The 15,162-nt window shown below is 37.3% G+C and overlaps 1 protein-coding gene across 25 annotated transcripts in view; it reads left to right on the top strand.

Moving 5' to 3' along the window:
• CHD9 (chromodomain helicase DNA binding protein 9) overlaps positions 1-15,162 on the top strand; it is a 286,203-nt gene that overhangs the window by 251,609 nt on the left and 19,432 nt on the right. For 11 of the 25 annotated variants that reach the window (XR_013530432.1, XR_013530430.1, XM_078358110.1 and 8 more), the window contains 4 exons: positions 2,146-3,048; positions 4,677-4,840; positions 6,236-6,508; positions 7,242-7,410. Coding sequence is in view for 21 of the 25 variants with exons in the window: in XM_078358110.1 (XP_078214236.1) it covers positions 2,146-3,048; positions 4,677-4,840; positions 6,236-6,508; positions 7,242-7,410 (1,509 nt within the window). In the remaining 4 variants the exon portion in view is untranslated. The remainder of the gene's footprint in view (positions 1-2,145; positions 3,049-4,676; positions 4,841-6,235; positions 6,509-7,241; positions 7,411-15,162) is intronic. The other 14 variants (XR_013530433.1, XM_035281963.3, XM_078358112.1 and 11 more) reach the window with 3 other exon arrangements.

Below are 15,162 nucleotides of genomic sequence, written 5' to 3' on the forward strand. Positions count from 1 at the left end.
TTGGTGTATTTTAAAGAATATTAGGTTTTGCTTTTATGTCATGTTAAAATAAATTTCAATTCTCTTAGTTTTTTAGCTAAGATCAAGTATAAAATAAATTGTATATTAGTACTTCGTTTCAAAAAATGTGAGTGAGGTTGAGGTTCTCCGTAACTCAGACTGTTTCCCAAATTTCCTCAGTTACAGTGCCATTAATGTCTCAATAATTTTTTTCACAACACTCAAGGCCAAAAGAATTACCTAACCATTCTGTCTAATGAATAATTAGGACTAACAACTCAGTAAGTATTTATGGCCTCACAATCTAGTAGTTGTTTAAAAACATAGTAACATACTGAAAGAAAATATTTCTATTTCTTTCTTAAGTAGCCACAGTTACTAATCAGATGTGTGCACTGGTTGGGCACTGTACAACTTTTCAAATCTTAGAAGTAGACTTTATACTTCCCACCTTGTTTCCTGCTCCATATTGATTTTTCCATGGTCCTTGATTTTATTTCAACTTTTTTATTTTGAACTACTTTTAAAATTACAGAAGATTGCAAAAAATGTGCAAGGAGTTTCCATCTATCTTCTCACTCTTCCTCTCTTAATGTTAACATTTTACCAGAGTAATTATAATTATCAAAACAATAAATTAACATTATTATAATACTACTAACTAAATAACCTATTTTTGTTTTACCAGTTTTTTAACTAATGTCCTTTTTTGTTCTAAGATCCTACAATGTATTTGGTTTTTCCTTCTCCTTAGCTTTCTGCAATTTGCAGCAGGTTCTCCTTACCTTTAATGACTTTGAAACCTGTTGATCAGTTATATAGCCATATATTCTTCAGTTTGAGCTTGTCTTATGTTTTTACATGACTAGATTGAGGTCATGAATTTTTGGCAAGAGTGCCACAGAAATGATGTGTTCTCAGGATGTAATATCAAGGGATTGGTGATGGCAGTATGTCTTATTACTGATGATGTTGACTTTAATTGAGTGGTTAAGGTAGTTTATGCTACATTTGGCCAGTGTGAAATTAACTATAATTAACAAATATCTTAAGCTTCACAAATCTTGTTTCTTCTCAGACTTTCACCCATTGATTTTTAGTATCTGCCAATACTAATTCTTGTCTCCAGCAGTTTTTTCTGTGAATTCTGCACACGAGAGAGAAGAAGATTATCCTCTCTCTCGTCTGTTTAATCAGTTATTTATTCATATCAGTATGGATTCATGGATACTTATTCCATAGGTTATAATCCAGTATTGTCTTTATTTGTTGTTCAGATTATTCCATATTTGGCATAAGGAGCTGCTTATGTTGGTCCCTGCATTATTTCAGCAAGCCCATAATTGTTGAGCACTTCCCAAGTGTCAGTAACCCACTTTTGCAAAGGCATAACCTTATCAAAGGGGATGTAGCATGAGCTTATGTTGAAACTGACCTATCTCAAGCTAGTAATTTGTGTAGTTTGAAAGATGTGCCTGTGTTTCCCTAGAAACTTGAGAAAGCCCTTGTTACCTTTGCGAGTTGACTGCAATGTCCTATTACCTTTTGCAGTTTGAGATGTGCCAGCTTACGTTTGTTTGTGGAGTATCACTCAACACAAGCTTGTCCAACCTGCGGCCCAGGATGGCTGTTAATGCAGCCCAACACAAATTTGTAAACTTTCTTAAAAATATGAGTGTTTTTTCCAATTTTTTTTTAAGCTCATCAGCTATTGTTAGTGTTAGTGTATTTTGTGTGTGGCCTAGTACAATTATTCTTACATTGCAGCCCAGGGAAGCCAAAAGAACCCTGAACGGTTCTAATTTATAAGTGAGTTTGAGCGTTTGTTTGTGTCTTTAAGACAAATGGTATTAAATGCATAGCTCATGGGGAATTTCTTAAAATTCCCAGTTATAATAATATACTTCCAAAATCATCTTATGTTTTACATTAACATCCAGTGTTTAATGTTACATAACTTTTAGTACTTATTTATAAAACTTAATTTCTCCTCACTGAAAAGAAATTCTGGAAACTATACAGTGATATTGCATGGAGGCACATTTTAGAAATAGTATTGTTATAAGTATATAAAAATTTATTTATAATCATTTATTTATAAAGGATTTTTGAGATTAATATTCTTGTCCTTGTTTCAATCTGTAGAATTGGTGGATCCAAATATTTTTATCCAGCCCATCACAGAAGAACGTGCTTCTAGGACTTTGTATCGCATTGAACTTCTAAGGAAAGTACGGGAACAGGCCCTTCGACATCCACAGTTGTTTGAACGCTTGAAGCTTTGCCATCCAAATCCAGACTTACCAGTCTGGTGGGAATGTGGCCCTCATGACAGGGATTTGCTTATTGGTGCTGCCAAACACGGGGTGAGCCGAACAGACTATCACATTCTTCGTGATCCTGAACTCTCATTTATGGCAGCTCAGAGGAACTACAGTCAAAATAAGATGGCTCATTCAAAGACTTCCACCCCACTTTTACAGCAATATCAAGTAGCACTTTCTGCTTCTCCTCTTACCTCTCTACCTAGGCTCCTAGATGCTAAAGGTATTATTCTAGAGGAGATGAAAGTTAAAAGTGAAAATCTTAAAGAGGAGCCTCAGTCTTCTGAAGAAGAATCTATGTCTTCTGTGGAAACTAGGACACTAATAAAATCTGAGCCTGTAAGTCCAAAGAATGGTGTTTTACCACAGGCTACTGGAGACCAGAAATCTGGTGGAAAAAGTGAAACAGACAGACGCATGGTTGCAGCCAGAACGGAACCCCTAACTCCAAACCCAGCTTCTAAGAAACAGAGAGGCCACAAAAGAGGATCAGAATCTAGTTCTGATTCTGACTCAGATTCTGAGAGATCATCCTGTTCTTCCAGATCATCTTCTTCCTCGTCATCCTCCTCCTCTTGTTCCCACTCTAGATCAGGCTCTAGTTCTTCTTCTTCTTCATCTTGTTCTTCAGCATCTTCTTCATCCTCCTCCTCTTCCTCATCCTCTTCCTCTTCATCTTCATCAGAAGAAAGCGACAGTGATGAAGAGGAAACCCAAAAAAGAGGTATTATGCATAAAATAATTTTACATTTTTAAGATAACTTTTCAAGTGAAAATGAAAATAACTTGATTCAGGTAATTTAAGAATGTTTAAAATTGTTTGCTTAAGGTTGTTTTTTTTTTTTTTTTTTTTTTTGAGTGGGGTCTCACTCTGTCACCCAGGCTGGAAGACAGTGGCGTGATATCAGCTCACTGCAACCTCCGCCTCCTGGGTTCAAGCAATTCTACTGCCTCAGCCTCCCGAGTAGCTGGGATTATAGGCACCCACCACCAGGCCCAGCTAATTTTTGTATTTTTGTAGAGATGCGATTTCACCAGGTTGGCCAGGCTGGTCTTGAACTCCTTACCTCAGGTGATCTGCCCGCCTTGGCCTCCCCAAGTGCTGGGATTACAGGTGTGAGCCACCATGCTCAGCCTGTTTACATAAGTTTTATATATACAGATTTTCTTAGGAGAGCACTGTTGAAAAGAAAACTAGAGTTAGCTGATACAAATCCCCTATTCTGTATTCAAGGCATTACAAAACTAGAGTTACTGATAACAAATCCCCTATTCTGTATTCAAGGCATTACAAATTAATCAGGCAGTTGAATTGGAAATTTTATACAATAGTTTTATTTCATTGTGATTGTCTTAAATTGAGTATTATATTTTTTCCCAGGAACAAGTTGATTAGTGAACAAATAAAAGATAATATTATATAGCAGTCACCAGGAGTCTTAAACAGACCAATAAGAGTATCATAGGTCATTTGTCAGCCATGACAAATGCTTATCAGTACAACAATGTTCGGTGATTCCCTTCTGCAGAAGCCCTTGCAGCAGTTCAACAGTTGAGGTGCAAGAAAATGAATCCAGTTAACATGAGCAGGAGCTAGGATCTCTTTTTTTTTTTTTTGAGATGGAGTTTCGCTCTTGTTACCCAGGCTGGAGTGCAATGGCGCGATCTCGGCTCACCGCAACCTCCGCCTCCTGGGTTCAGGCAATTCTCCTGCCTCAGCCTCCCGCATAGCTGGGATTACAGGCACATGCCACCATGCCCAGCTAATTTTTTGTATTTTGAGTAGAGACGGGGTTTCACCATGTTGATCAGGATGGTCTCGATCTCTTGACCTCGTGATCCACCCGCCTCTGCCTCCCAAAGTGCTGGGATTACAGGCTTGAGCCACCGCGCCCGGCCTGCTAGGATCTCTTTTAACAACTCCACAGGGTTAACTTTCAGAATTGCCACGAGGAACATGCTCAGTTCTAAGAGTTACAAGAGGTACCCTCATCAGGTATTTCTAGTTCTGCCAGTCCAGATTAAGTCTACCAATCAGTATTCATTTTTTAAATAATGGGTAATGAAGTGAGGCATGGTGCATACCTGTAATCCCAGCTACTTGCCAGGCTAAGGCAGAAGTACTGCTTGAGCCCAGGAGTTCTGTCAAGGCTGTGCAACACAGCAAGCCCCTGTCTCTTGATAATAATGTTAGGTACTTTGTTATATTCTAGGTGATTTTTTCCCTTTTTTATCATTTGTTTTTACTTCTAACATTTTCTTTCTCAGATGTTTCTGAATAATTATGTAAGATTTTTATATATAAAACTATTTTATGCAGTCTTTTTAAAAAATGATTATGATTGTTCTTAGCAGAGAGTACCACTCACATGAAAGCCTATGATGAAGAAAGCGTCGCATCATTGAGCACTACCCAGGATGAGACTCAGGATAGTTTTCAGATGAACAATGGGACACCAGAGTCTGCTTATGTCTTACAAGGTGGATATATGCTGGCGGCCTCCTATTGGCCAAAGGTAAAGACATAATTTTTTATTGGGATAGGTCATGTTTTAGTATTTTCCTATATTGTTTCAATGATAGATAATCTTACTATGAGGAAAATAGGTCAGCATAAAATGTAGGATGACATTTTGGTGTTAGTTTCAAAAGTATAAATTACTACTATCAGGCAAATATTTATGCTTTAATGTGTATGCTTCTCAACATAACTTTAGAATGTTTAGAGCAAAAGATAATGAATCCTTACTTTCAAGTTAACCTTAAAGTACATCTTTATGACATAGGTGCTTTTGATTAAATCTCCTTGAAGAAATTTACTGTAGCCAGTTGTGACCTAGAAAGAAAAGTTTATTTAGATACATGTCCATTCAGTGGAGGAAGAATATAAGTAGAAGATTAGATTATTACAATTTTTCTCCCTTTTTTTTAATTTTTTTTTTAGTCTTGCTCTGTCCCCCAAGCTAGAGTACAGTATCACAATCTTGGCTCACTGCAGCCTCTACCTCCCAGGTTCATGCACGACTCTTGCCTCAGCCTCTCAAGTAACTGGGATTACAGGCACCCACCACCATGCCCAGCTAATTTTTGTATTTTTAGCAGAGATAGGGTTTCACCATGTCAGCCAGGCTGGTCTGGAACTCCTGACCTCAAGTGATCCACCCGCCCCGGCCTCCCAAACTGCTGGGATTACGGGTGTAAGCCACCTCACCCGACCAGTTTTTCTTCTATTATGTGACTAGACTAGTGCAGCAATACTTACCTTTGAGAATAAGGTTGGGAAGTGGAAGAATGGAGGGTTTTCTTATCTTCTAAAACACCTAAGTTGTTTGAACTTTTTATTAGGAATCTGTATTACTCTTTAATTATAAAAACAAAAGAATATAAAACTATCTTTACGGTACAGTTTTTTGTCTGTTTTTGAGACATGGTCTTACTACCCAGGCTAGAATACAGTGGCACAATTATAGCTCACTGCAGCCTCAACCTCCTAGGTTCAAGCCATCCTCCCACCTCAGTCAGCTGAATAGGTGGGACTTACAGGCATGGCATGCACCACTATGACCAGCTAATTTTTTAATTTTTTGCAGAGACAGGGTTTTGCTATATTGCCCAGGCTGGTCTCAAACTCCTGGCTTCAAGCAGTCCTCCCACCTTGGCCTCCCAAAGTGCTGGGATTATAGGTGTGAACCACCACACCTGCTTATGATATAATATTTTTGAACTTCACCAAAGGGAATTTGTACTCAGATAACTTGTTACAGAATTGTAATATATGTGAGAATATGTATGCATAGCACATACACATATGTTGAACCATGGTTAAATCCATAAAGACGATTTAGCTATTTGATCTCCGAAGGTCTGAACTAATTATTGAAATTATACTTTGACATTGCATGCTTTTCTAGGATCGTGTGATGATCAATCGGTTGGACAGTATTTGTCAAACAGTTCTGAAAGGAAAGTGGCCTTCAGCTAGAAGAAGTTATGATGCTAATACAGTGGCTTCTTTCTATACAACAAAACTGCTGGACAGCCCTGGAGCAGCTACAGACTACAGCGAGCCAAGTGTACCCACTCCCCCGGGTGTCGGTGTTAAAGAAGAACATGATCAGTCAACACAGATGTCAAAGGTGAAGAAGCATGTACGAGAAAAGGAGTTTACAGTGAAAATCAAAGACGTATGTGTATTTTTATTGCCCTAGGGCCTGGTTGCGATTGCGGTGTGCAGCATGCTTTTCCTGCAAATGGCTGCCTGCTCTTACTCTTCCTTCCTTCACATACCTGTTTCTTGGTATTTGGATTGTTTTCTTTCTGATATCCAGGTTATTAAGTTTGAATATTCTACTAGAGCGATCATCATTAAATATGTTTCTCTCCTTATGCTTCTGAAAATAGTTCTAATCAAGATGCTTTCTTAAACAGTGTGACAATTTCTGTTTTGATTCTTTTATATAATATTTGAATGGTATGTCAGTGCACTTTCTGTCTTAAACATTTAGCATGCCCTGTTATCAGTAATGTTTCATTTTTTAATGATTTTTGAAGCTCAATTGATTACTTAGTATCTAAAACATAAGTAATGTCCTCCAAAATGTTGTATGAATAATGTGCATAGAGATGTATGTCTAAAGTTGAAAATGTTACAATGTACTAGTCACATATAAAACCTTGTTTTACTCAGAAAAATGTGTAGAGTACTTGTATTTTTTTCATTCAAGATAGAAAATGTGATGGTATTATAGAAATTGATTTAAAATGCTTTTATTTGATTGATGTATGAATGAGAAATTGACTTCTTTGATGTTTCAGGATTTTTACTTCATTTTTTTCTCAGTAAAAAGTTTCTCTTAATATCCTGCAATAAGATTTTTTTTAATAGTTTCTGTCTTAATAATGGTATTTATTTAACAGGAAGGTGGTCTGAAGTTGACATTTCAGAAGCAAGGGCTTGCTCAGAAGAGATCATTTGATGGTGAAGATGGTGCTCTGGGGCAACAGCAATACCTCACTCGGCTTCGAGAGCTTCAAAGTGCATCAGAGACCAGCCTTGTCAATTTCCCAAAATCCATACCAGTATCAGGTGAATATGCAAGTAATAATTGTCTTATTATGAATATTTTCTTTAATTTTCAAATCTTCTTTTATAGATATGTGAAATAAAAATTTATTTTTCCTTTGTTGGAACCTCTTAAGCCTGTAAAGTAATCGATATAATTTTAAATTTTAGTAAATAGTTTTTGGAACTTTTAACATGACATTTTGAAGCATAAAGGGCAGTTTTCATTTTGGGGCCTTGAGTAGTTGGGTGGAAACATCATTTTGTCAAGTTGCTTCATACAGGTAAAAGTTCAAACTGCATTTCAGTATCACAAATTATTGGTGATTGGTAGAAAAAGTTAAAAAGAGAAGTTTTAAAAAGACTTTAGAGATTGTACAGTCCAGGCATCTGTAGGATACAAGGAGTCATTTATGACTAATCCCTAAAAGATAATCATGCATCCTCATGGAATACTTATAGAAACAAGGTCCCTTAAATAGCACTTTTTGTTATTGGGCAGCTCAAATTGTCAGAAAATTCTTCTATTTGGAAGTAAATTTGCCTGCTATAGGATCTCCTCCATTATCGAAGTTCTGTCTAAAAGGCAATGCGTGATTAACTTAATCCTGTGTCTACATGGTAAATCTTAGCATTTTGAAAGCTATTATGAGATCTCCCCTTCAAACTATCTATATTTCTTCTAATCTTTTGGCAATATGAATCAACAGATATTTATTAAATACCTAATTGGTGCCATGTGCTGTGTACTCTGTAAGCATAGAAAAATACATTAGACATTGGTTTTTGTTTTTGTTTTATTTTGTTTCTGTAGAGACAGGGTCTCATTATGTTGCCTAGGCTGATCCTAAACTCCTGACCTCAAACGATCCTCCCACCTTGGCCTCCCAGAGCTCTGAGATTACAGGCATGAGCCACCATGCCCAGTCTGTTTTTGTTTTATCTTGGTACTTTAATTTATCTACGTTCCTCAAAAAATATGATGTCAAGAATTTAGAATGAAAATTTAAAAAGAAAATGGAGACTGATACTCAAGATCATCTGAGTCTTAATGTGTAGGCCACAACATACCTAAAGTGTTAGTTGTCAATTCAAGCAGATGAGTCTGAATTTCCTTTATACCTTCCTTGTGCATAAAGCTAAAGACTGTACTTCAGTATTTTACTAAGTCTAGTTGCCAAGCAATACCTGAAAACTTTTGAAAACTCCTATGCATTTGCACAGTGTGGAATTACTACAATTTGAAGAAATAACACTGTATTATAAGTGTTTTCTTGAATTGATCACTGTTTCTAAATGCTATTATTACCACTTCTTAAATTATTGGTTAATTTAGCTTCATCAGCATCAGTTTGGTCTCTTGTGGATTCATTAACCATTCAATGTAAGTTTCCAATTACTAGACCTTTAGACATGTATGAATTGCAGTTCAAGTAGGAATTAGCCATGTTTCCATTACTGAAGAATAAATCCCCCAAATTATGCTTTACAATTACAGTTGCCCAAATTATGCCTTACCATTAACAATTTTGTTAGTAAGAAGCCCTTTTTTATCACCAGAAAATAGAAACAAATGGGAAAGATAAACTGTGGGTTCTTTTGCCCAACTTAAGTGGAGCTTAATAATACCACTACTCTTACTATTTAAAACTCCTCTATAAAGTCAGATTGATATTTCTGCTATCTGAACATTTTATTGCTATTACAGCTAAAGACTGTACAGCCTCCGCCTATAAATAATTCTTTGGTAAATAATACAGTTTTTAATACACTGTTATTTATAGGCACACACCTGTAAACCCAGCATTTTGGGTGGCCAAGGTGGGTAGATGACCTTGAGGTCAGGAGTTCAAGACCAGCCTGACTAACATGGTGAAACCCCATCATCTCTACTAATTAAAAAAAAAATTAGCCAAGCATGGTGGTACATAGCTGTAATCTCAGCTACTCAGGAAACTGAGGGAGGAGAATTACTTGAATCTAGGAGGCTGAGGTTGCAGTGAGCCAAGATCGGGCCATTGCACTCCAGCCTGGGCAACAAGAGCAAAACTCTGTCTCAAATAATAATAATAATAATATCAATAGTAATTGTGCCAATCATGGTGGCTCACACCTGTAATCCCAGCACTTGAGGAGGCTGAGGCAGGAGGATTGCTTGAGTCCAGAAGTTCAAGACCAATCCTGGGATCATAGCAAGACCCATCTCTTAAAAAAATTTTTTTAGAAATTTGCTGGGTATGATGGTGTGCACCTGTAAAGTCCCAGCAACTTGGGAAGCTACAGTGAAAGGATCGCTTGATCCCAGGAAGATTACTTAAGCCATGGTTGTGCCACTGTCCTCCTAGGTGACAGAGCAAGACCCTGTCTCAATAAGAAAAAAAAAAACAAAAATAATTGTAACACAACTTTTGCAGCTATACAAAATATTTAAAATCTCAAGTATTCACACTAGAGTTATTATCTAAGCATTTTATCTTATCCATCTTAATAATTGCAAATATGAAATCTGGATCTTTCTTCCTACGTGATTTTGGGAAATCTGTTAACATTTTTGAGCCTTACTTTTCTTGTTTGTGAAATGAAGGGTATGGGGATGCCAGAGGTGACATTGTTAGATGGATTAAATAAAAGTGTATATAAAGTGGCCAATAAAGAGCTTGGCACACAATGGGCTGCCAAACAGATGTTAAAATTAGGTACTCATAGATTTTAGAATTAGATGTTTAACAGATGCTATTATTACAAATTCTTCATTTTCCAAAGGCCATGCCTTTTGTATTCTTGTGTAATTACCCCCTAGAAAGCTTTAAGTAAAGATACCAGATGTAATGTAATTTCATTAATGAAGGAGAGCAAATAGCATAGATTATAAAAAAAGAACAAAACTGAGGAGTTCATTTCAGAAACTACCTGGAATAGTGAATAGAGGATGGCAGAGCCAAGCAACCTGAGGTTGAATTCTGTCATTTACTGGCTATTGTGACATTGAGCAAGTGGCTTAATTTTTCCATCTCATTTATAAAATGAGCTTAATAATGCCTCTATGTTTCTGTTTTGTTTTTGATGATTTGAGGTAGCATTTGTAAAGTTTATTCCAGTATTTGGCACTTAGTAGGCATTCAATGCAAAGAAGCTATTTTTAAAATATTGTTGATTATATCTAAAATAAAGACAGCACAGAGACAGGGTCTTACTATGTTGCCTAGGCTGGTCCTAAACTCCTGACCTCAAAGTTAAAACTTACATTTGGATTCTAGCATAAATGAATTGCTATTGTTTATTAAAATCAGCCTCAGAAATAAGTCAGGGTAATATATAATTAAAATGAAGAGTTAGTCAAATAAAATATGTTTGTAAATGTACACTTTGGTCGAAACCAGATGTTATTTCATAGTTACTTACAGTAATTACATCTTTTTTTATATATAGCACAAGGGTAGCACTAAAGGTAAAGTAAAAGAAATGTAGGACACTATCTCTTCCTTTTAGTTGCTTGGTAGACAGACCTGCACATTAAAATATTAGATAATACATTCAATATTTTGCTACACAGAACATTATAGTTAATAAATGTTGGAAAAGAGGAAAGTCATTGCTGTCTGGAAACTTAGCCAGAGTCCTGTGGAAGACATGGGATTCAATAGGATTTGATAAGAGAGGACAACTAAGTAATTGTCTTCTAGAAAATAGGGTTCATAGAACAGCTGGAAGAAGGGCAGGGGATAGCATGAAACAGACGCTAGATTCAGGAAAATGCTATGATTTTGTGATAAGACTGACCTTGCTAGTGTGTAAATTGTTACTGGGACAGATGTGTAGATCAAATCTTGCTTAGGAAAGGTGAATCTAAGTTATAGAAAGCATCAAAAACAGACCTTGGGCAGGGATCAGAGCTTGAGAATCATGTTGGTTCAAAGATGATTGAACCAACCATCATGTTAGTTCAAAATTTAACAAGGCAGTTCATTTATATTAGAATAGGAAGCCATGAGAAGATCTTTTGAAACAGAATGATACTTATCATATGAAGTAAGTACCTTGTTGAAACTGAGATGGGAGGAAGGTTGTAACTTCTGCGAGGTCGAGGTTACACAGCTCTCCAGAGGGCAACACCTTATTCAGGAATACACAGGGCTTGCTCAATAAATTATCCTTGAATTACTGAAAATGCATTTTTCATTATAAACATGTAAACTTTTTTAAATAAGCATCTCACCTTTAATAATATGTCCTTTTAGTAAGAGGATTCAATTCAATTCAAGATTATGTACTCTTTAAGGAAAAGTGTTATATTCATCTTTGAACCATCATATTGCCTAGTACATAGCTAATTAATAAAATATCTATTAGAAAAAATTATGAATGCACAGAATTGTTTTATTCATACCCCTTACAAACATTTTTATTGAGTGCCTACTGAAATGAGAGAGGTCAGTTTAATTTGGTGACTAAAGTTGCTGGTATCTTAAAGAAAATATCTTGGCCGGGCACGGTGGCTCGAGCCTGTAATCCCAGCACTTTGGGAGGCCGAAGCGCATGGATCACAAGGTCAAGAGATCAAGACCATCCTGGTCAACATGGTGAAACCCCGTCTCTACTCAAAATACAAAAAATTAGCTGGGCATGGTAGCCCGTGCCTGTAATCCCAGCTACTCAGGAGGCTGAGGCAGGAGAATTGCCCGAACCAAGGAGGCAGAGGTTGCAGTGAGCTGAGATCGCGCCCCAGCCTGGGTAACAAGAGTGAAACTCCATCTCAAAAAAAAAAAAAAAATCTTAAGTAGGTTGGAGCAGGAATGGACTATGGGAAATTGAGGAACTAGTTACTCATGAAAAGCACAAGAGAGATCAGTGATAAAAGTTTTGAAGTTATAAAAAAGGACAAAAGTGGTTAGTTTTGTTTTTTGATATGAGATGGAGTCTCATTCTGTCGCCCAGACTGAAGTGCAGAGGCGTGATCTCGACTTAAAACAACCTCTGTCTCCAGGGTTCAAGCAATTCTTGTGCCTAAACCTCCCAAGTAAAAAAACTTTAGAAATTAGCTGGGTGTGGGTATTACAGGCACCCACCACCACGCCCCAGCTAATTTTTGTATTTTTAGTAGAGACGGGGTTTTGCCATGTTGGCCAGGCTGTTCTCAAACTCTTGACCTCAGGTAATCCGTCCACCTCGGCCTTCCAAAGTGCTGGGATTACAGGCGTGAGCCATAGTGCCCAGCCAAAAGATTAACAGTTGTGTGTTTGAGTTAGGCCGTATTTTTAAGTTTAGAAAAATCTAATATAGAAAAAGATATTTGGCACAAAAAAAGCAGAGATAAATGATATATTTTTTTTTTAAAAAAAAAGCTCTTTGAAAGTATAGGAACAATGGTTTCAAAGAAAGGGGAAAGGTGTATCTTAGTAAAAAGTCATGCTTCTTTCTCTAAGGAAGGAAGAGAAGATGTGTGAATAATTGGGGGGAAAATATAGAAGACAGGACAAAAATGGAAAGAGGCCTAGGTTGTAATTCAGGTTTTTTTTTTTTTAATTGCATTTTAGGTTTTGGGGTACATGTGCAGAACATGCAAGACAGTTGCATAGGTACACACATGGCAGTGTGTTTTGCTTCCTTTCTCCCCTTCACCCACATTTGGCATTTCTCCCCAGGCTATCCCTCCCCACCTCCCCCTCCCACTGGCCCTCCCCTTTTCCCCCCAATAGATCCCAGTGTTTAGTACTCCCCTCTCTGTGTCCATGTGTTCTCATTTTTCATCACCCGCCTATGAGTGAGAATATGCGGTGTTTCATTTTCTGTTCTTGTGTCAGTTTGCTGAGAATGATGTTCTCCAGATTCATCCATGTCCCTACAAACAACACAAACTCATCATTTCTGATTGCTGCATAATATTCCATGGTGTATATGTGCCACATTTTCCCAATCCAGTCTATCATCATTGGGCATTTGGGTTGATTCCAGGTCTTTGCTATTGTAAGCAGTGCTGCAATGAACATTTGGGTGCATGTCTCCTTATAGTAGAACGATTTATACTCCTTTGGATATATACCCAGTAATGGGATTGCTGGGTCAAATGGAATTTCTATTTCTAAGGCCTTGAAGAATCACCACACTGTCTTCCACAATGGTTGAACTAATTTACACTCCCACCAGCAGTGTAAAAGTGTTCCTTTTTCTCCACATCCTCTCCAGCATCTGTTGTCTCCAGATTTTTTAATGATCGCCATTCTAACTGGCGTGAGATGGTATCTCAATGTAGTTTTGATTTGCATCTCTCTGATGACCAGTGACGATGAGCATTTTTTCATATGATTGTTGGCTTCATATATGTCTTCTTTCGTAAAGTGTCTGTTCATATCCTTTGCCCACTTTTGAATGGGCTTGTTTGTTTTTTTCCTGTAAATCTGTTTGAATTCTTTGTAAATTCTGGATATCAGCCCTTTGTCAGATGGGTAAACTGCAAAATTTTTTTCCCATTCTGTTGGTTGCCGATTCACTCTAGTGACTGTTTCTTTTGCTTTGCAGAAGCTGTGGAATTTCATTAGGTCCCATTTGTCTATTTTGGCTTTTGTTGCCAATGCTTTTGGTGTTTTGTTCATGAAGTCCTTGCCTACTCCTATGTCCTGGATGGTTTTGCCTAGATTTCCTTCTAGGGTTTTTATGGTGCCAGGTTTTATGTTTAAGTCTTTAATCCATCTGGAGTTAATTTTAGTGTAAGGTGTCAGGAAGGGGTCCAGTTTCTGTTTTCTGCACATGGCTAACCAGTTTTCCCAACACCATTTATTAAACAGGGAATCCTTTCCCCATTGCTTGTTTTTGTCAGGTTTATCAAAGATTGTATGGTTTAGATATGTTGTGTTGCCTCCGATGCCTCTGTTTTGTTCCATTGGTCTATATCTCTGTTTTGGTACCAGTACCATGCTGTTTTGATTACTGTAGCCTTGTAGTATAGTTTGAAATCCGGTAGTGTGATGCCCCCCGCTGTGTTCGTTTTGCTTAGAATTGACTTGGCTATGCGGGCTCTCTTTTGGTTCCATATGAAGTTCATGGTGGTTTTTTCCAGTTCTGTGAAGAAAGTCAATGGTAGCTTGATGGGGATAGCGTTGATTCTGTAAATTACTTTGGGCAGTATAGCCATTTTCACGATATTAATTCTTCCTAACCATGAACATGGAATGTTTCTCCATCTGTTTGTGTCCTCTCTGATTTCATTGAGCAGTGGTTTGTAGTTTTCCTTGAAAAGGTCCCTTACATTCCTTGTGAGTTGTATTCCGAGGTATTTTATTCTTTTTGTAGCAATTGTGAATGGCAGTTTGTTCTTGATTTGGCTTTCTTTAAGTCTGTTATTGGTGTAGAGGAAAGCTTGTGATTTTTGCACATTGATTTTATATCCTGAGACTTTGCTGAAGTTGCTTATCAGTTTCAGGAGTTTTTGGGCTGAGGCAATGGGGTCTTCTAGGTATACTATCATGTCGTCTGCAAATAGAGACAATTTGGCTTCCACCTTTCCTATTTGAATGCCCTTTATTTCTTTTTCTTGCCTGATTGCTGTGGCTAGAACTTCCAGTACTATATTGAATAGGAGTGGTGAAAGAGGGCATCCTTGTCTAGTGCCGGATTTCAAAGGGAATGCTTTCAGTTTTTGCCCATTCTGTATGATATTGGCTGTTGGTTTGTCATAAATAGCTTTTATTACTTTGAAATATGTTCCATCGATACCGAGTTTGTTGAGGGTTTTTAGCATAAAGGGCTGTTGAATTTTGTCAAATGCCTTCTCTGCGTCAA

This window comes from Callithrix jacchus, chromosome 20 (assembly GCF_049354715.1).
Source record: "Callithrix jacchus isolate 240 chromosome 20, calJac240_pri, whole genome shotgun sequence".
Classification (NCBI taxonomy): Eukaryota; Metazoa; Chordata; class Mammalia; order Primates; family Cebidae; genus Callithrix; species Callithrix jacchus.